The sequence below is a fragment of the Wyeomyia smithii genome, chromosome 2 (genome assembly GCF_029784165.1).
Source record: "Wyeomyia smithii strain HCP4-BCI-WySm-NY-G18 chromosome 2, ASM2978416v1, whole genome shotgun sequence".
NCBI classification, from domain to species: domain Eukaryota; kingdom Metazoa; phylum Arthropoda; class Insecta; order Diptera; family Culicidae; genus Wyeomyia; species Wyeomyia smithii.
The window spans coordinates 237804153-237826816 of NC_073695.1; the positions used below are offsets into that span (position 1 = coordinate 237804153).

At 40.3% G+C, this 22664-nt stretch overlaps 1 protein-coding gene across 1 annotated transcript in view; it reads left to right on the top strand.

Moving 5' to 3' along the window:
• Positions 1-22664, top strand: part of LOC129722280 (sine oculis-binding protein homolog B) — a 75099-nt gene that overhangs the window by 5245 nt on the left and 47190 nt on the right. Inside the window, exons 2-3 of the mRNA XM_055675605.1 lie at positions 381-1487; positions 2473-3026. Of these exons, the coding sequence (XP_055531580.1) occupies positions 2934-3026 (93 nt within the window). The 5' untranslated portion in view covers positions 381-1487; positions 2473-2933. The remainder of the gene's footprint in view (positions 1-380; positions 1488-2472; positions 3027-22664) is intronic.

A 22664-nucleotide genomic window follows, 5' to 3' on the forward strand; every position in this document is an offset into this window, starting at 1 on the left:
GTCCAACGGTGTGAGCTTTTGTAATAATGATAATTCTTTATTACTGTAGTACAATACTTCGTTATACAAGCATAAGTTATTAGTAATAACGTTATATTAAAATATGAACAATTGAACAGCTCAAAGTATGCGTTGATAACCACGTTTCTTCACTATAAAAAAAAAATCAACAGCACTCAGCCACATTATACCCATCTGCTGAAAGCACGCACCGTTAGAATAAAATCGGGGCACATGGGCAACAACTCGCAAGGAATCAAAACACTGTGCGAACAGCTCACCAGAAAGGTGTAATACAATCCGCCAGAGCCCGGAGCCAAAGCATAGCCGATACAGTGCCGTTTTGTAATTCAATATCCTTCTCATTTCATCGCTTTTAGGTCATCCTCATCACAACATCGTCATCAACATCATCATCGTCGGCAACGACAACGGGATCATCATCAACAGCAGTAACAACAGCGTCGGTATCACGTCGGTACGGACGGCGTCGCCGACACCGACGTCGTTTGGCGGTGGGTTAAGCGCAGATTCGATTCAACTGCCGTCCGGAGTGGACGTGTTTTCGCCGGTGCTACCAGACCGTTGCCATGTGCATCCGATAATGTTTCTGCTGCTGGTGGATTTTTGCTAAGGGCAATTCCTATATTTTGATTCTCCGGTTGTTTGGTCGTGGCTGTTGTTGCTGTGAGTGTGTATGCCGTGGGAAATTTATTTTTAATTGAGTGTACGTTCGCGTTGATGAAGACTGTTTTTTTTCTTCGGTTGGTGTCGCTAAGTTCGGGACTTTGCAAGATCGAGCACCTGGCACCGGGAGGTGATGGATTGTTTGAATTGTGCTACAATGTAGTGCAGAGTGGATGCTGTGAAGGAGCCAACCGGTTGATTGTGAAATGCACTGCAAGAAATTGATCGATTCGCCGCCTATAAGACAAGAAGCTGAAGAGCGGTGAAATGTTTGCTGGTGTTGTTATTATTTTGCGGTATGGAGAAAATTGATTAAAAATAACTTCCCGCGTTCGCGAGTTCATCGAAAACTGTCGGCGAGGAAGAAATACGTGCTTGCGAATGTGGCCAGTTTCGGTGTGAGAAACGGCGGAAAAAAACGGTGTAATTTGATACTTTTCCTTTAGAACGCGAACCAAATGTGGTCCGACCATTGATCGTGTAAACGCTTGGGGGTGCCCTTCATCTACTTGTCCTCGGTGGATTCGCTGCCGCTGGGAATTGGCGCATGAAACATTCGGCAGCGCGCTGGTGTCGTGATCAATTATATCCAGTGTCGGGACCAGCGTTGCAAAACCTGAAAGTGACTGAGTGCTACTAGCGATACAATGTTGTAACTTGAGTCGGTGAGACATCCGCTATCCGTACAGAAGTCGTGGTATTTTGACTTTGCGAATTAATTTATTTGACAGTCGGATTGCTCTCGGATCGCAGTTTGGGACAGTGTGCAGCATCATTGTGGACGTAGCCAAAAGGCAAAGGTGAGTAATTAAGATTAGTTATCCTAATAGTTGTGCTGTCTAGATTGTAAAGAAAATGTTGCGTCTAAGTACGTTATAGTTAATCCTCGATCGTTGAAACGTTATTTATAAAACTCGCATTACAGCACATCGAAAACTCTAGGAAAGGGTTTGAATTTTTATTTAGTGCTTCAAAGCTTTTCGGAATGTTCCGTTGTACTTTTGAAAATTTGAATATTAGGAAGTCAACAATACACCACAAAACCAAGTTATGCAAAGTAACCATCAACTGGTCTCGAAGAACGATATTTGTCCGTTTGATCATATCTCGGCAATGAGAAGTATGTGTGCAAATGGAAGATAGACATAAATAAATTGAGTCAGACTATCTTGTTTGGATTTGAACATGGGTATATTCTCAAGCTCTTCATACTGATCTGATTTTCCTCTCGAAAAAATGCAGTTCTCTTAAGAGAATGGTGATTGCGGCGGGATATTGGCAGGAGGAACGTGGTTTTTAGATTCGATGCCAGTTGGTGATTAATACCTGCCAAATTGAAATTAGAATCTACTTTTGAAGAGAATAAATGAATTCGTTGTAAATCAACTGAACAAGATCGTCATAGTTGATAATTTCTCGGTCAGCTGGTTTGACGATAATTTTCAACACGCCGAATCAAAACAATATTTTTCTGGACAGTAACAGAACCGCTTATCAGGATCGACATTCAGTTCACTGTTAAGAGCAATGAATTCCACATAAGATAGATAAAATGACGTTTTTGCTAAGAAAAAGCAACTGCTCAAACACCCAGCCGGGTTTGTTCGATTTGCCAGCAGAAGTTTCACGATTTCGCAATGACCTTTTGTGTGTTGGCAGCCGCCCTCAGTAGTCAATTTTCATCAATCATTTGTTAAATGATTTAACGACGAACTGTACTGGTAAAAGAAAACTAATTTAAAAATAATCATTTTATTTTTCCTCACCGTCTTTACCTCTTTGCAGATACGGACAGCAAACCGAAGACATCTTTTGGAGGTACGGTCGTATGGGAGAACGAAAATATACGGCTCCCATGTAACGGCGTTTCGGGTTACCGACGGCGGCCAAACACCATCTCCAACCGGTGTGGTTAAAATTTTGAAATTAAATATTTTCCCGCTCGACTGAATCGCGTGGGACCGTCGTCGACGTTGTGTACTCGAGATATTATCGGTGGTGACGTTACGTATGTGATCCGTTCCAACGCCGTGCCATTGTAACGCTCCCGCGGGTCCGCATTCCTTTCGCCCATCGCATCGGACGTTCATTCGTTCAGGGCATGTGAAACGGATCGAATTTCACAATCGAAAAAGCGCGTTCCGTGGCGTGCGAGGCCAACAGAAATCGAACATTTGTTGAACTGGCGCACCAATCACGATCGATTGGTCAGTCGGTAGCGTAAACACCCGGATCGGGAAGATTCCATGGATCTAGTCATGGCTGCGCCAGCAAAAAGTTCTTCACCCCACAGGGTTAAGGTCAAGAAGGAACTTTGCAGTGAGCCGGACAACATTAAGGTAAGTCTTCCGATCGCAATTTGCAACATTGTTTAGGGCAGGGTGTTTTAGATTTTGGAACAAAAGGTGCGGAATTCACGGTATTTGTCGTTCGAACGAATTCACATTCACGTTCAGGTTCCATTATTAATCCCTCTTACTGGTGTATCAAATTTCCTGCTCGCTTTATCATCGGTGCGAGCGACTGCGACGATAGCAGCGGCTGTAGAAGAAAGAACAGGCGCGCTGCGTACGGGCGCATGCAGACAACACACAAACATAAGAGCAACGGGAAGCCTCCTTTGGTCTTTTTGGTGCTGCTGCTGCTGCTGCTAGAACCGCGTCTGCGGTAATACTATCTCTTCGGACATGGTGGATGTAATCCGATGCCGTCTGATTTGTATCGGATATAAAAGAACTGCGTTTCTGGTGTTTGTTCTAGGGAGGAGGGCGCCTAATGCGCGCTAGAACTGGGACAAATTGAGTGCTTTTGGGGTATGTTGTTAGATCATCAGCGACGGGTTGTTTTATCGCCGATCGAAAACGGATTTTGGTCGTTCTTTTTGTGTTAGAAATTCACGGTCGGTGAAATAAAACTGAACCGCTGTTGCATTTTTATTGGGGCTATATTTTTGAGTTATATTTATTTGGAGATTTTTTTTTGTAACGGTTTATCACACATATCAATAATTGAATGACGCCAGCATTATTTTCATAAAATTATAGCTTATGATATGATTTAAACAAAGATTATGAATATTAAACATAGAACTATTTCAAGTCCAAGAATATTTTTACTAATGTATGCATAGGTTCATTTCTTTTAAAACATAATTAAAAAGATTTTGTTTTAATTTTTTTGTTTAAAACTTATATTGAAACAACAATGAGAATGTCAGAACAACATCAAACAATATTAGAGATGGTCGGGTTTCGGGTTTTCAAACCCGACGGGTTGGGGTCGGGTTCGGGTTCGAAATTTTTGAAAGTGTCGGGTACGGGTCGGGTTCGGGTTTTGTGAAAAAATTATTTTCGGGTTCGGGTTTGAAAATGTCGGGCTCAGGACGGGTTTGGGTATGAAAACCCGAAATCCGACTATAAAATCTATGAAATCTCCGGTTCGGGTCGGGTTCGGGTTTCACAATTTCGGGTTCCGGTCGAGTTCGGGTTTCAAAAAAATAAAATTTTCGGGTTCGGGTTTGAACGAAAAAAAAAAGTTTCGGGTTTGGGTCGGGCTCGGGTTTCGAACGAAAAAAAAATCGGGTTCGGGTCGGGTACGGGTTTGTAAAACATCAAACCCGACCATCTCTAAACAATATCTCATTAACAAGTCTTATGTTTCCAGCACTGAAGAAATTTTTATTTTCACTTCCTGACTGTTGACTGTTGTTGTTGTCTTCAGCAAAGTTATAGACAGTAATTTTGTCGTTCCAGAAAAAATATACAGCATGATACTTAAAATGGCATCTTTTGCCCATAGAAACATTTGACTTTGGTAACCTTTTTTGTACTTTTTGATATTTTATTTTTTATATTACGTTGAATAAACTATTTGGATGCTTATCAACTGTATCATTAAACTCAATAGGCTGATTTCTAGCTTCTCAGTTTGTTTGAAGCAGCAAAATAATTTTTCGCTTCTGCTATCCTACGTTTCGTTGATTTATTTCATCATTTTCAAGGATTCTATAATGGGTATTCTGATATGATGTTTTGTTTTACCTATGTGAACATTGCATGTTGTGTTTTACTTACAGAGGATACACCGTATGTTGTCACATGCAGAGCTGCGAAATTTTGAAACTACAAACTGCTTGCCATCATCGTGGTATCAACTCAACAAGCTCGGCAGTTGTTTTTCATTCAGTTGAGATTACCTAACGCAATTGCTGGATGCTTGTTGGTTTTTGCTTCTAGATCCTAATTTTGGAAATTAACCAGAGATGCTCGATCGGAGTGAGATCGGGAGACTGTGCTGGCCACTCCATAACCTTGATACAGTTTTCCTTGTACCGCTGCAAAACCAGCTTCGGATCTTGTTGAACCTAGCTCTAGCTTTTGAGCAGACGCTAGTAGTTTTGACTTCAAATTGTCCCTCATTTAGATTTCCATAACATGGCTCTACCTGCACAAACATCTCAAAGTCATGTTCAGTTAGTTGAAAAATCAATATTGGTGAAGTAACGCACCACCGCCATGCTTGACTGTGGGAGTAGGTCGCAAACACTCCTCTTTCGAACTTTCACCAATTCGCCGCCATTTTCTTGTAATGCCATCAGACTCAAATTAATTACTTTTTTTAAATGTTTTGCGGACAATCATTGCTTCTACTTTGCATTTAAGACCTTCCTTATAAAGGCGATTTCATACAGATTTCGATGCCAATTGAATGGAAAACTCGCTTTCAACCTGTTTCGCAATTTTCGGAGCTGTCAGTCGGTCAGTTGTCTTTGAAGGACACTCCGATCGCTCAGCTCAGGGGTTCCAAAAACGTGCTCCGTAAACCAGCCATGAAAAAACAGATTCTGTCAGTTTCCCACGTCTCATAAACGGCGGAACACTTTTTCAAATCAAAATGTTTGGCGGAGCTCTTCAAGTCTCTGTTTGCTGCAATGGAAAAGCTGCTTTCGCCCGACTTTGAATAGTTCGGCTGGAGTGCCGTCCTTCCTGGCGGGCGACACACCGCATTCGGGGTGATCCACTCGCAACCAACCTAACTGGTACATCCTAGCCGACACCGGGAGATTTTCTGAGGCGAAGTTTGCTAGCCAACTTGTATTTTTGAATCCATTTACTCATTGATTAAAAAATGCAGGTGCTCTGAGAAATATTTTGGCTTGAAAAGGGCTCCGCCGAGTAAAAGGTCTGAGAGCCCCTGGCTCAGCTGGTGGGATAAAACCACCCTTTATGTATACCTGCACAATCCTAGCGACCGTATCTTCGTGAAGCTGGACAATATCGGTAATATTACGGTAGCTTTTGCCAGTTTGCGATGCTCAATAATCAAATTTCGGGGGCGATCGCGATTGGTGCAACAAATATTAGCAAATTTTGAACACGAAACTGAAATTTTGAGCACAAAAATTTCAAGAGCAATAAATGACAGCTGGACAAAATGTTAACGTTCGAGAAAGTTATAGAATACACACTAAAACTCTGTAAAACACACCCAAATCCGTTGATATTTCGCATGTTGAAAAGGCCAGTTTCAATCGTTTGCGCTGCTCCATTTTAAGGCCGATTGCACAGTGGTTTAAAACGCGAAAAACGCGATCGTCAGCCTTTCGAGTACAAAAATGCCATTTAATTGCTAGAGTGTATTCGACAAAGCTTAGATTCTGTACTCAAAGATGTAGAAATGAAAAAAAAAACGCCTAAAAACCAAAAAAACTATTTTTTTCATCAATTCCGGGGAAACCTAGTACTAATCCCCATCTTTCGAATGAAGACTGTTGTTTTTGCAGCATTTCGAGAAATTTTAGTTTGAAAGAGTGCATTTTTTTATCTAAAGTGTCCTAAACCCTATGAAAAAGTTGAAAATTTCCCCAAGGTATGTTCGGCAGAATGATGTATTTTTCAAATATGAAAAAAAAAAACGTCTAGAACGTAGCAGGCCTCTAAAATCACATCAGAAAAAGTTATTTTGTATTTTTCGGATTTTAGAAATTTTAAGAATGTCTGTGTACAAAACTACCTGTTACGGCTTACCAATCAGACGAGAGCCGTGGTGGCTCGTGCTGTATCAAGAATTTGTCGCCATGTTGCTTGGTTCTGGGCTGTGTTTCGCCAGTTCCCCAGGCGTCTCATCACCCCCAAGTCTCCTTGGATCTGGTCGAGCCATCGTGCACGCTGTGCCCCTCTATTTCTGGTGCCGGTAGGGTTGCTGAAGAGAAGTGATTTCACAGGGTTGTCGTCCGGCATTTTTACGACGTGACCGGCCCACCGCAACCTATTGACTTTCGCCAGGTGTGCAATGGAATTCTCTCCAAGCAGAGCGTGCAGTTCATCCGTCTGTACTCCACCGTAGATAGTCCGCAGCACATTCCGTTCGAAAATTCCAAGAGCGTTAAGGTCCTCCGCTAGAAGCGTTGTTGTCTCGATCCCGTAGAGGACTACCGGTCTTATCAGGGTTTTGTACAGCGTCAACTTCGTGCGTCGTCGCACTCGATTCGATCGAAGTGTCTTCCGAAGTGAAAAGTAGGCATGATTTCCTGCCTGGATGCGTCTCTGAATCTCTTTGCTGGTGTTATTGTCGGCGGTCACCAATACACGAACTCGTCGACCACCTCAAGCTCATCATCGTCTACAGAGTTTTGAGTTGGGAGGCTGATGTTGTTCTCCTTGGAGCTTCTCGCTCGCATATATTTTGTTTTCGACGCATTTATCCGCAGTCCGATCCGTCCAGCTTCGGCTTTCAGTCGAGCGTAAGTTTCCTCCGCCATCTCAAGGTTACTTGATATGATGTCGAAGTCATCCGCGAAGCCCAGAAGCTGAACCTCCTGCTTTAAGATGATAGACGAAGGAACAGGATCTGTGAGCGTATTTTGTAACTGGCATTGATGAGCGAGATACCGCGGTAGTTGCGGCACTCCAGCTTGTCGCCCTTCTTGTAGATGGGACAGACGACTCCCTCCATCCACTCGTCTGGCAGTTTCCTCCCAAATTCTGGAAATGACTCGATGCAGCGCTCTAGCCAGCGCCTCTCTTCCATGTTTTAAGAGCTCGCTCGGCAGTCAGTCTTTGTCTGCGGCTTTGTTGTCTTCCCGATCTCACAAAAAACTTCATGAATATCGGGGGCTGGTACTCGGTCATCCGCTGCTGGTGCTCCTATATGTGGTCGATTTTCAAGAGATAGAGCCAAAGTTTCTTCAGCAAAGTTTTGAAGTAGAATACTTCTCTCAGGAAGTTCGGCTACATAGGGATGTGAAATGAAAATCTAAAACCTAGAAAAAGTGAAAAATATGTCCAATTTCAAATGCTAATAAATCGGTTAGTATTCGATGGATTTCCTTCGTTCTTGCAGCAATAGATTGGAAAATCTTCTAAGATTCTTCCCAAAATAAGATAATTGTAATTTTATTATTCACACTATTGTGCTATTGAAAATAGTCAAGCCTTGTCAAAACGAAAAATTCGACCTCTGACTGGTCGTTATATGCTTGCTTCCCAAGCACGATCGACAGGATCGTATACCTTGCAATTGAAAACATGCTATTTGGCCTATATAAGAACCTGTTTCAGCCGAAGCCGCTCATAATAGTTCTAGACAGCGACAACAGCAGTCGTCCTTCCTTAGCAGCAGCACTAGCCCTGTGGTTGGTCACCACGTCTCAGGAGCAGCGCGGTTTTTCTCAGCGTGTGTCGCCAGACAGCCATCATTCCCCCCGTGTTGGGGCAGCATGAAGATTGCCATCAGGAAATCCAATTTTGAACATCAAAATGCCTTTTTCAAAGCAAATAAACATTATTTTCAATTATTTACTAAAAATTCATCCAATTCAAAATAAGTTTTTGTCTGAGCACAATAATTTGCACAAAAAGACATTAAAAATTTTACCGCATTATCAGACGCGTTTCTCCAGTCATGCCTCGTGAACGTGAAGGTTCCCTATCACAGACGTAGATTTCGTGCTCCAGCACGTTACAACACGTTGAAATTGTCTTTTGAAGTAGAATACTTCTCTCAGGAAGTTCGGCTACATAGGGATGTGAGATGAAAATCTAAAACCGAAAAAAGTGAAAAATATGTCCAATTTCAAATGCTAATAAATCGGTTAGTATTCAATGGATTTCCTTCGTCCTTGCAGCAAAAGATTGGAAAATCTTCTAAGATTCTTCCCAAATAAAGAAATTGTAATTTTATTATTTTATTCAAGTCTTGTCAAAACGAAAAATTCGACCTCTGATTGGTGGTTATATCGTCAGTTAAATTCAAAACTGGCACAACTCAAAATTTTGCAGTTTTGAGTTATTGATGGCAAACGATGCCAAATACTATGAAGTTTCATCTCACAAAGACCCGTTTCAAAATTCACAATATTTACAGGAATATTAGTAGATGTGCCTTTATTGCACTAAAAAGACAGAAAAATGGGGTTACAATTCTTATTACTTGCTTATTACATGCACATGATAGACCCAAACAAGTTCAGTAAATATGGGAAATCTTAAATTGGATTTTTTCACGAAAATGAAAAAAAGAAATTTTTGACGCAAATTTTCAAACGCGTTTTTCTCGAAACTATGAATTTTGAGTTGTGCTAGTATTGAATTCAACTGACGATATGATTGCTGATTGAAAATATGCTATTTGGCCTATATAAGAGCCTATTTCAGCCGAAGCTGCTCATAATAGTTCTAGACAGCGACAACAGCAGTCATCCCTTAGCAGCAGCAGTAGCAGTGCAGTGGATACCAGCGATAGCGGATAGCGGCCACAGCTGTGGGGGAGCAATGGATAGCGTACCAGTTGCAGCGGATCTCTGCATCGATAGCAGCTGGGCCAGCTGATGCAGGGACAGTGGATACCAATGGCAGCGTATAGCGGCCACAACTGTGGCATGGCTACGAATAGCGTAGTAGTTGCAGCGGGTATATCTGACCATGAAGCATTTATGCAATAATTGAATGAAAATTGCAATTGCAGCAATCGGCCTTTTTCAAGGCTACTTAATGGTTTTGGAAAAGCATAATGAATAGTTATTAATAAAATGCATGGTTGACGATCACGTTTTTCGCCTTTTAAACCACTGTGGTTGGGCTGAAAATTTTCACAGAGTTTTTTTTAAGACAGGTGAATATTTTGTATTGTTTATTTTTTTAAATTTACTGGTCACTTTTGGCACCCCAATCTGCATATACCAGCTTGCAACCATCACCTAGCAGTACCGTCACGTCGTTAAAAACAATGCGAATAGCAAAGATACCATATTGCTTTTTTGGAAAACTCCTGATTTGTTGTGAAATGCTTGAACCCAGCGTAGAACTCTTCCACGCAGATATGAGCTCTTTCAACTAACTGGTGGGAGCCACCTGGTCGTGAGATTTTACACAAGAGTATTGCATGGTCCAAACGATCAAAAGCTGCTTTAAGTTTGGAGTAATTCGTATTTATTTGAGCGTTGCTAAAGGGAGACAGTGTATGCAGCTGAGGAAGCGAAAAATAAGCGAAATGAAAAATATTATACAGACTTGGATAAATTTACCGCATCCAGACGGGACTTGAGTCCGCAATCTCCAAAAATAAGTTTCGTTTTGTTTTGTTTGCGAAACTTAACCGTAAAGACAATCAGTACCGAAAGCGAATAATGTTATGTTAATACGGACCGTAACAGTCGGCATAGACCTAGGCAACGAAAACGGACTAACGATTGGAAACTCTGATCATGGAATTGGATGTCTCTAAAATTTCTGGGAACTACCCAAATTTTTTTCGGCTTATTGAGGGCCCGTAAGTTCGACATTGTCTTTGCAACCTTGGCCATACGTAGTAACACTTCCTGCATTGCCCACCATTATCACCAAGCACGGTGCTCCCACAGACCGTTTTCATCAAACAAAAAATACCATCAAAACGGTGAACGCCAGTTTGTTCGTTATGATGTTCTCCATCTCCGGGTAAATTTTTGAAAAAATCGTTGGTGGCATTTTTGAGTTATGCCCATTTTATGTTAAAATGGCCGATATTCTTGGGAAATTTATACACACCGAACCAGTGATTGGTTTCAGCCTCTAAGATTTTAATGGTACTTTGTAGGTATGGATATTTTGCCTACCTATAAGCAATTTGCATGACCAAACAACAAGTCTAAGCTTTGAAAAAGTCGTAACTTCTTCATTTCAATAAAAGTTATATAATCCAGCGGTAAAAAGTGTATTTCAAGTTATGCTGTGATTACTAAAGAAAAACCCTAAACTTAAGTAGGCGTTGAAAATTGACAGGAGTGTCAAAAGGTTATGTCATCATTTATTAATTAATGATTCGAATATTTAATTCGATACATAGAGATCCTAAAGCAACAGTTTTTGTCTATCTCATTAGCGTGGTCAGGAAAAGGGTGCAGCAAGGATGAATTTGTTTTTTGTAAACTCCAAAATACCAAACTCGATCATTATGCCAATTTGTAAACATTGATTCTCAAATCCGAGGTAAATTCCCGTGCAAATAATTCGTCGGTATCACAGTGGCGTAGTTGAAGGTTATATCTATCTACCTTTTATTGTTTATGTGTTAATTCGTTTAAACGACCTCTCACTAATATAATTGGTCGGCGTGTGACCAGACCGAACCAAGCGCCAAAAATATTATTTCGAGTAATCGGCGGTTAAAGTTTAATCACCCCATATGTTTTCTGCAAACTTGTACATAGAATTTTTGTTATAACATCATTTCGAACTGTTCAAATTATTTCGTTTTTTCATCGAAGATTGATTATCAATTTTAACATCCACTGGTGTTAAACACTCAATTTTTTCAAAAAATGGCCCTCCGTTCTGTTTGGTCGCACGCCGACCAATTTATATTGAACTGAAGAAATTACGTCCTTTTCAAAGCTTAGGCTTGTTTTTATATTATGTAAATTGCTTATAGGTGGGCAGATATTTATACCTACAAACTACCATTGAAATCCGAAGGACTAAAACCAATAACTGGTCGAGTGTGTATAAATTTCCTAAGGATATCGGCCATTTGAACATAAAATGGACATTACTCAAAAATGCCACCAACGATTTTTTCAAAGAAGAGATGAAGAACATCATAACGAACAAACTGGCGTTCACCGTTTTGATGGTATTTTTTGTTTGATAATAACGGTCGATCGATCACGTTTTGATTGGCGGAAGGCACTTCGCGGATGTAATCGATGTCCGAACCTATCGTGGGGCAAGCGTCGATTCTGACCACTATCTCCTGATGGTCAAAGATTTTTGGTTGTCAACAATATCTGCTCCCGTCGCCCGCCACGGTATGATTTGGAGCGACTTAAGCTCTCTGAAGTCGCTACTGAGTACGCGCAAAGCCTTGAGGCAGCGTTGCCGGATGAGAGACAGCTTACCGAAGCCCCTCGGAGGACTGCTGGAGTACTGTGCAAGCAGCCATCACTAACGCAGCGGAAGGTGCTGTTGGGTTTTCGAAGAGGAATCGACGTATCGGCTGGTTTAACGAGAAATATCAAACGATTTTAGGCGAGAAAAATGCAGCACGGGCATTGGTGCTGCATCAAAGGACTCGTTATAACGTGAGTTGATGTTGAGCTGAGTGCCGCGATCTGAAATGTGTCTCGGGATAAAGATGGAGGAATCTTGATGACATACTGCCCCTCGTGATAAGTGAGAAAAAGGATGCTATCGAGCAGCTCAAGAACAACAAATAAGATGGAAAGGATGGCATCACAGCAGAGCTTATCATGCTGAGCTCAGATAGGTTGACTTGCTTAACTTAATAGTCAGGATCTGGGATACAAAACAGCTCGCTCGAAACACGCAAGGGACTTTGTTCAACATTGCGCTTGAAGGTGTTATGAATCGTGAAGCCTTTAACATGCGGGACACGATCATCAATAAATCTAGCCAGTTCATCTACTTCGCTGTCGACGTGGACCTTATCGGAAGGACGTTCCTGGCGGTTGTTGACCAAGCTGAAACGTTAAGCAGAAAAGGTTGGACTAAAGATGAATACGTCGAAGACCAGGTAACTGCTGGCTCGCATAGTCAGTAGCATAGTGATCGACGGAGATGCGTTCGAGGTGGTTGACGAATTTCTACACCTCGGATCATTGGTAACGTCAGACAACAACTGCAGCAGAGATATCCGCAGACGTATTGTAGCTGGAAGTCGTACCTACTACGGACTCCACAAGACGTTGAAGTCTGGAAAACCTCGCCCCCGTACCAAGTGCACCATGTACAAGAGGCTCACAAGACCGGTAGTTCTCTACGGACACGAGACATGGACAATATTCGAGGAGGACTTGCAGGCACTCGCAAAATGGTGTTCGTCTCGAATGCGGTCGGTACAAGACGTAGAGGCGCGCAACAAGCTTTGTGGTTGGACCAGACGAGGCAAGATCTCGGAAATGTAGGACGCTCAAGAAACTGAGCAACAAGCTGTCATGGGCCGAGTGTGTTGGGGTGACATTGTGACGTAGGTAAAATCCTGAGGGATGTTTCACCTGGAATGAAGAATCTGCCTAATCATTTTGGAAATCAGGGGCGACTCGTGGTTTTCGAACCTGCCTGTTAAACTACAAATTCTGAAAATCGCAATTTGGGGAAGTATTTATAATCATGTCCGCCTAATCACGCAAGTCATTCTATTTGTTACTATTTGAATGTGATACTAAAAATCAATAAAATATAAATATAAATTTGCATTTGAAATGAATTTTTCGCCTGGCGTCCCCATATGTAATGCACAGGTTGCCCCTATGGACGAGTCAGCGCATTTATTTTTCAGAATTGACATATCTCCAAAAGTTTTTTGGATATCTTTGAAGGTCGGTCTGCACCCGTGGAACAAGAAATAAATGTAAGCTCCACACTTTTTCAAAACTCTTCTGAAGACTGTAAGGAAATACGATGCTTGTAGAGACTGTAGAGACTATTCACCTCAAACGGATGAATATCTGACGAATGGTTCAATATTAAATTTTTCAACCAACACTGCTGTAGCATGCTACCTTTGCAAATTCGCCCGCAATTTCGCGTAGAATTAAGTTCGAAAGCTTGTTTTTTTGCACATAGTATCTTCAAGCTTAATTCTACACAAAATTGATTCTTCCAGAAAATTTTGTAATTTGAAATTCTTTAATTTCTACGAGACAAATTAAGGAAAATTCAACTCATTTTCATTTAGGATAATTGATTCTATTTCCATCCTAGTACATTCATTCATCTCGAGGAACGTTGAAACTTAATTCAAAACGATAAGAAAACTCGCATTTTCTACTATACAAAAAGAATACGTCAATCTTCAAAGGATCTTCTTATTCAACGTCATAATGTACCCACTTTCTAAATTCTCATTCCTTTGAATGACCTGATATACATGGTGGATCCAACAACAAGCAGCAGTGGACCAACGAATAGTTTTTAAGTTTTTGTCTCAACCATTTTTTTTTTTTTCAAAAAACAAATTTAGACAGTTTTTCTATACAACTGAAAGTTTGAATTTTAATGAAATTCATGCCAAAGAGTATAGACTCTTGAAAAACACTTTTGAATCATACAAAAAGTAATAAGATTATTACCATTTTGATCGGTATCCACGAAATTTCAGTATTTCTGAAGGCCTGTTACAAAGAAAACAATCTTCTAAAAGTTTCACTCCTGTCAAGAACAAGGATGTGAACACCATTTCATGGGCTAAATTGAAACCATCTGAAAGCGCTCGCCTATGGCTTACTGGAGCAGTGCCACTATTCGGCTTGTTTGCTTGTCACCTTGTGAAGCAACACCGACCGAACCGGCAACAGGAGGAGAAATCGAAACCGGCTGATGCAGTTCAGCTGGCTGGATTTCGAGCTACGTTATTTACTGCCACCGATGTTCTCCGATGGAGAGAATATGTTCATAATTAAAGTTTTAAATATCCGATTCATTAATTTGCTTTCCAATGCTGATGCGACGTTGCAAACCGACGTAACGCCGAACTTGATCCGAGTTCCATGCGCTCGGATCACCCGGGCCGGGAGCACTCTCTCAGGCAGGGGTATATGTAAACGGTTGCCTGCCAGTCATATTGCCGGTGGTAGGTGGGTATTTGTTTCAAGTTTCAACTTCAGCTCGAGTCGCATCTTGAATCGGATCAGATCCCCACACAGCCGTAAACAACGCGAGTGGCGCACCAGCCAGCAGTCATCAGTCGTCCATCCGGATGGATCCGACCGAAGTGGCAAAGGATGTTGTGATGATGCTAGTACCAAACACGAGAGGATGATTCAGTTCGACACTGGTAAACTTACGGTTGCCGGATGGGAAGAAACTCCGGCCGGTCGGCCGGTGTTCCGTAGCAACGAGGAAAAGTATTCCATTTCACCGGGCGTCATGTTTCGCTGCGATGTTATTCTCAATTTCGGAACTGCGTGATGCATTGTGTTCTCCTAGTATCTCCGCTGGACGCGGTGGCTGCGACTAAAATTACTGCCGGTTTTAATTAAGTAAGCTGAGCTGTTTTTTGTTGCTTTTTCTGAACTGAAATTTTTTTGCTACCGATTCTTCGAACAGAAATTTCGTTGGAAAATTGAATACATTTTTGTCAGAGCTATTTGCGAGTAATTCTTGCACTCACACAGACCCAACACTAACAACCGAGCAACAAGATACCCTTTCCGATAATCAGATATAAAAAAAAAAAAAACAATCGAATCACCCGACCCGGGTTTTTACCATGGCAAACTCTGCCTGTGCACGATAAGGCTGCTAAAAAGGACAAAACGACGAAGATATACGCCACGCAACGCAATACCAGTCACCAGTCCATCAGTTTAGCCGGAGTCGCCGAGTCAAATCCGAAAAAAGACATGTTTCGAAAAACGGCAGTATCCGATTACAACATTCGAAAAACACGGATTCCCTCGTTTCGAAGGCCAAAAATAACCGCGTCTGAAATTCATACTTGCCGTACGCGACTCACACCTCATTTGCGACAAACTGCGGAACGGACGAGTTGGGCTATGGAGCCGAGTGCGTGCGTGTGTGTATCAAGAACCGAGTGTGCAATACCTTTCGTTACCTGCTGCGTGTGGTTGGTAAGGTTTGGACCTCGACGCCGACCGATATGTTGTTGACCTATTTTTATTGCCTGCCACCAGTCAACATGTAGACACATTAGCGACAGACAAAAGATGGCACAGAGTGCAGCAAAATATAGAAATGGGTTTCTTGAGATGATACGTACGTATAGGTACCTGTGCCGTCTAGCGTGACAAAGTATTTTAAGAACAGCGGCAATAAGAAACCAGCTCGGATTGTTCGAATAACGTTTATTTTCTAAGCAATTAAAACGCTATAAAACCTCTGCCGGGAACACGATGTTTGTCTGCAGGTTGTGTATTTTGCACAATATGCCTAGATCAAACCAAGCAATTAATAGCTTTCTCTAGCGTGTAATGGGTTAAATACGATGGATATTATGTTTGGGAAATATTAGGAAAAAGCATAACCCTTTTTCGTGTAGTATCGTTAGTAGCTTGTATGTGAACATCTGTTTATGATCGTTAGATGGCTCGGAATGCTGTTTGAAGGTGCTAATGTATGAGAATTTCATAATATGCCACAGTTTAAGGTGAAACGGGACGTGGTCGCGATCAACTCGAATTTTGCAATCTAATTTTTACTTGATTTATGAAGACTACGTACATGAAACTTTGATCAATTGTTTTCACAACTGTTGCATGTCTGAAGTAGCAATTTGAGTGCTGTTTATTTAGTGGAAGCCGAGTTTTTTACGCTCAAACTACAAAAGTAAAAAAAAACTCTAACCTCAAAATTGTATAGGAAAAGACCACAATCCCGTTTCACCTTAATAAGTGCCAAGTGAAAAGTAGAGGATGAAATCTGAGTAAGGTGACCGAGGACCCATCAGGCCATGGCTCCTGTATTTCAGGACGGGCATACAGTTTCGCTGAGCGACTTTATATAGAAGGTTAAAAGCGACTGGTACGCTACCTTTATTTTGATCGATTGTATGACACAATCTAGTTTAAAATGGTACTTTCTGTACCCATGATTCATCGAAACATTGGACCAGTCTTCAAGTCAAGGAGAGCGAATGCTTTCACATTTTCCGTTTGATTTACATTGCCTGAACAAACAAATCCAGACCAGAATGCTCTCAATAGCTTTTCAATGTGACAACTAGGGGCGCTGCAGTAGATAAATAGAAGTGGCCAAATGAATAACTGAATAACTGAAACAGACATTATTTCTGGAATATTTTCAATACTGTTTTTAATGTCTAATTGTAAACGCGAGGCTAGATCCACAATTTTTCGTATGATTCAAATTTAAGGCATTTATATTTTTTCTCGGCGTCTCTACTTTTCTAAAAAGTTCAATCGTTAGTACTTGACGATTTTTATTACTTGTCGTCAACCATAATAACAGGGTTATGTATCTAAGTTTATAACATTCTAAAGGTTAGCAACCTGATAAAATTCAGAAGGTTGCCAGTAAATTCTAGATATCTAAGTATTTATATTTTTTGTCCGCGCTCTGACATTTTTTGTATATTCTGGGAATCAGCGCCCACGCGGATTTAATTTTATCTCAGATTTATACCATTCCATCGAGTTTTTGTTATTATTGTTATTATGTTTGACTGTTAATTGTAATTGTTAAAAAATTTTATTGGTAAAAATTCAGAAATTTTTGAAGGTTTTGTTAGTTTAGCCATCGTGAACAAATTAAAGGGATGCTGAGGTTTTTAAATCGAAAAAATATATCAGGACTATGACATAAAAATAAACATGTTTACATCCACTGAAAGTTTTTTTTGTTGCCAATTGCAATATGCATTTACCGAAATAATTATGACACTACTGGGCATCGTTTCTGTTTGATCTATTTTGTAACTCCTGTACAAACGGCGGATTCAATTTCCGATTGCACGTGAGTGCGCTCATTAAAAAGTAATCAAGCCGTTCGGACCAACCCTGCGCTCGTTCGCTGGTCAGGTGTCGTATCCTGCCGGAGCTGCTGTTTTTTTATTCTACAGACAAAAAATAACATACTTAAAGTGAATAGCTAATGTTGAATGCGCGCTGGAATTTCATCATCATCAGCCACACCCCGTTAACGGGTTACGGCAGTAGTAAGTTATTTGGTTGAAATCGATACGTATCAACATTTACAGCTAGCCTATCATGCGACTAAACTATAACTAATCAATCAAGCAAAAAAAAAAATCTGCAGATCTCTTCCATCGAGAGATACGATTGGATCGTGAAGTCGAACACAGTCTCATGTTGACATACGGTTTCTGCGGGGAAAAAGGATCCGTTCCGCAACCCAAACAGCTTGATGCTGAGCCAATTTGACACTTGGTTTGCTTCTGCCACTCCACAGCTCCCGTGCAGCTGGAGGAATGTCTGCAGACAAGTGAGAAACGCGATGACCAAATGAAAGTCCAATCAATCATAATAGGGGAACATGTTGGGATTGGTTTTCTCCTGCCTACCGATAAATCGGTACTGCTAGCTTCCCTATCGTTCCAGGCGACAATCGCTTAATGTGACGATCATGACGGAAGCTGAAACGTGACACCGCAAAGTTGCGTGATTAACGGGTTGAGAGTGTTTTGACTCCTACAACTGGGAACCAGTCCGAATAGTATCTTCAAACGAATGGAAAAGTGACTTCAACTGATATTAAAGTTAATCAAATTCCACAAATGAGATTTTGGTACAGATTGCCGTTTCCAATCAAACTTGATTTTAATGACTAGATCTTATCAAAAAGCTCATATGTGTTTTTTTTTCGAAGCTTTGGTTGTAAAGTTCAATACTAACTTCACGAGAAGCCAAAAAGTTCGATCCAAACCTTCGATCGATAAGGTCAGATTGTAAACGATAGTTTCTTCGATAAGTTGACGTAATGATTTATTCGCCACAATCTTGTGTCTCGTGTAGCGTCAAGATTTTAATTTTTTTGTTGTTGTCCCCCTTCAGGTTGACAACAAGCTGAAAACCATTAAAATAACGAAAATCGTGCGGATCGAGATATATCACGGTACAGTAGGTTCTCAGGTTTCATTTAATGACTCAACACACTCGGACAGAGAACGGATTTTCACTACTATTTTTTTCTGGTTTCCACTTTGTGTCATCAGATTTCAATCGACAGGTCCGTTTTGCTGATTAAAGCATACTGATTTAAACTGCCCATTTTTACGATCGGTCGCCATCTGTTTGGTGTAATCGAATCGAAACGCACGGTCTACAAAAACTGTCCCGAAATCTATCACTATAACCAGAAAAAAACCTGATTTGAGACTCTGAACGAATGTAAATGGCATTGCATAGAAAAAGATTCAGTGTAAAATTAGTTCAAAACAACAAAGTATAAAAATCGCTGGAAATGATCCAAATATTCGCGGTTAGTCGCAAAATGAGCTATATTTTAGCATAATGCACCCAATTATACCAGTGTCTGTGTAATCGCGATCCTAACGATCACTGTGACATTTGGTTTGTATTTGATCGTGCCGTTCGTTACTTGCTTGCTAAAGACGATGACGGTGTCTTATTCATACCATACCGTCCTACGAGATCGCGTCAAAAAACGGCAATGTGACACCGGTTGCCTCCTTACTGCTGTGTGGTCGCATTAATTTTTCTTATTTTGCTCACATATTAAATTAATTAGTTTGACTCTATTCATCGCCCTGTCGCACTCTGTACAAGAATGTCGCTTGCGTACTAGCGAAAATCTGCCGATGTGGTGGAGGCTGCAGCTGCTACCTTCTCTGTTTCAATTCAATATTGAATACTAAATATGAATCAAAATCAGCAACGATAATAATCAAAATGAAATGAGTAATGCAAAAACTTTGCGAGCAACGACTTCAAGTTTCGGTTTTGTTTCAACAATGTTGATAATATGTGTTCAAAATTAACTATGCCAACAAGGTCGTTGAAGTAAAAAAGTAATTCAAACCAACAAACTCAGTAAAAACAAAAATGACGAAATATTAGAAGTGTCAGAAAATATAAAAAGTATTTTAGGTATTATAAATGGCGAAGTTAAAAAAATGTCAGAGTTAAAAACTTCCCCTTTTTGAATTGAAGTGCCAGATGTAAAAAAAAATATTTTCTTTTAATTAAGGCTACAAATACACAATGTTTAGAAATCAACTAATACATTGTTTTTTTATTATTAATAAAAACACGAATTAATACATTTCGCGGTGAGAAAAAGGTTATATTTCATATGAACTTTATTATTTGTTGAAATAGTTTTGCACAAACACTTGAATTCTTATTCATAGTCTAATTCATATTCCGATCAGTATCAGACGTCATTTTAAATGCAGAATGGCTACAAGCTGAAATGGCTACGATTTACTGTAACACCGGAAACGTTCTACAGCTTGAATGATGTTTAGGCCGAATGCGGTGTTCGGTGACGGTTTGGGGGCCATATCAAGGCGTGGGAAGCTCCCATTGGTGGCTATCGAGGCAAAAAGTCAAAATAAACGCCGCGTACTAGAATATCGAGGTTCTGGAGAAGGTTGTGGCCTCGGCACTTCGGGACCTCTACGAGAAGGGTCATTCCGTCTTTCAACAGGACGAAGCACCATCCCACACGACGAATGTCGTCTAAGCCGAGTTTGACTGATTTTCTCGATAAGACTTGGTGGCCTCCAGCTTCCTGGATTTTATCACCCTGGACTTTTCTGTATGCTCGTACTGCTCGTACTTGCTGGCCAAGCAGAGCGAGCATAAAGTGAGCACTATGGACCAGTTTAGGGAGCTCTTTTCCAAGATTTGAAATGAGATACCGATGGACCAGATGCGAGCCGCGTGCGATTCTTAAACGTGTCTACCTAGCAAACAACTTGGTTCATATAACTCGCGCTCAACTCTGTTAAGTGAACTCTTATTAGCTAAGCTTAGCTTAGTTCTGACTGTACATATCAATGGTTGCTACGCCGTGATGGGTCCGAGCCACTCAAGATGCACAATGAATCAACTGAAAGACAGACTGGGAGTGGTAATTCCTTCTCACTGTGCATCATTCAATGGCCCGATATTTTATAGACCAATAACGGCGCCGGCCACGTCCTTACAGTCAGGTGGGGATATCGTCGGTTTCGTACAACATCGGCACAACTCAAAATTTTTCATTTTGCAGTCAAATGATAACAAATATGATTAGGTTTTATTCCACAAAGACTTGCTTCAAAATTTACAAAAAAAAAAACTGAGTTATAAGCTGATACGTCTTTGGATTTCAAATCAAAAACATGCTCCAAAGATAGTTAAAATAGGTTTGAACTTGCTCATGGTTAATTTAAAACTCCAACTTTTCAATCCCGTTTTACTTGGAGCTAGGAATTTCGAGTTGTGCCAGTACCGCACGAAACCTACAATGAGGAAGGAATGTTAGAATGTAGTCTTTGCTTTGTTAGAGACCGAGTATACCTCTGCATCCCTACAAAGACCACGGGAAGGAATTTTTGTTAGTGGGGTGGATTTTTTATCAGGATTCACTTTGATAAGTGATATGACCATGATTTAATTGGATTAATATAACAATATAGATATGATCATATACATATAATGTGAGATTAATAGAGAAGAATTCTAAAATACAATAAGAAGTACTATGGCATGTAAAAAAGATCTCGGTTGACTGTCTCCAATAGCTGAAATATTTGAATATCTAACGCAGAAAACGCAAAAAATAAATTAAAAATAGATTCGAAAAACATATGGTAATTATCTGCATGTTGTGCTAAAATAGAAGCGATGAACATATATTAGACATTTCAATAGTAGTTATTGTGCTGCTTTCGGCGGCTGGAAACAATTAATGAAATAAGTTATTACAACGACATTGCAGCGCCACCATTGATAAAGTCATCCAAACATTGTAAATATGATCATGTATAATGTGAGATTAATAAAAATGAATTATAAAATACAACAAGAGGTGTGTAATGAAGATCTCGGTTGACTGCCTTTCATAGCTGAAATTTTCAAATTTTTAACGTGGAAAACGCAAAAAAAATAATAAAAACGAATTCGAAAAACATATAAAAAGTGTCCGTTATATTGTGTTCCCAAAAGAATGGTTGAACTTTTCCTAGACTAATTCATGGCATGAGCCGTTGAGAGCAAAAGTGGTACATGTGCCATTAAGTGAATTTTTCAGGAGACGCGATAAACGAAAACACTCAAATAGAAAATTATTTTCAACAATTTTTTCCAACATAACTGCACTAAATCATTGCTGGAAAGGTTTCAAAAGACAGTACATGAAAACATAACGATTTCTGGTTGAGAAACTTACCCAACTTCAATGGAAAAACATGTACCACTTTTGTTCTATAGGAAAAATAATGACAACCAAAAAACGTTGAGAGCAAAAGTGGTACATGTCCAATTAGCATGAAGGATGCATTATAGCTCTCTAATCTTAGGACATAGAACATTCATGTCTTCAACAGAGTTGTCTAAGCTATTGAGTACTATAGAATGATGATCTTTTTGTTAAGAAATTCTGCCTCTTCGTGGCGCTAGTGTATATGTATTTGGTAACAGCAAACGAGTTGATACTGAAATAGGTAAAATGCTTTCTGTTATAAAATAGCGCAACGTAGTGAGAAAATTCCAAAGCAGACAGATCTTCATCTGAAGGTACTCAATCACTTGACCAACTTTGCTGAAGAGATGTTTGTTTATATCCTAAGATCCTCGACTTACAATTCATCTAACATGCACACACGCAAAAGTTGAAGTCTTGTACAATCATTGTGTCTTCCCGATTCGCACAAATGTTGCACAGAAATCGCACAATAAATGTGTGAAACACATAATGCAACAGTTGTACTGCGAATACATTGACATAGAATGAAATCAGAATATGTATCATATACCGACACTTTATTTCTCACGACGAGTGTATTAGTGACTGCTACTCATGGAGCAGTGCAAG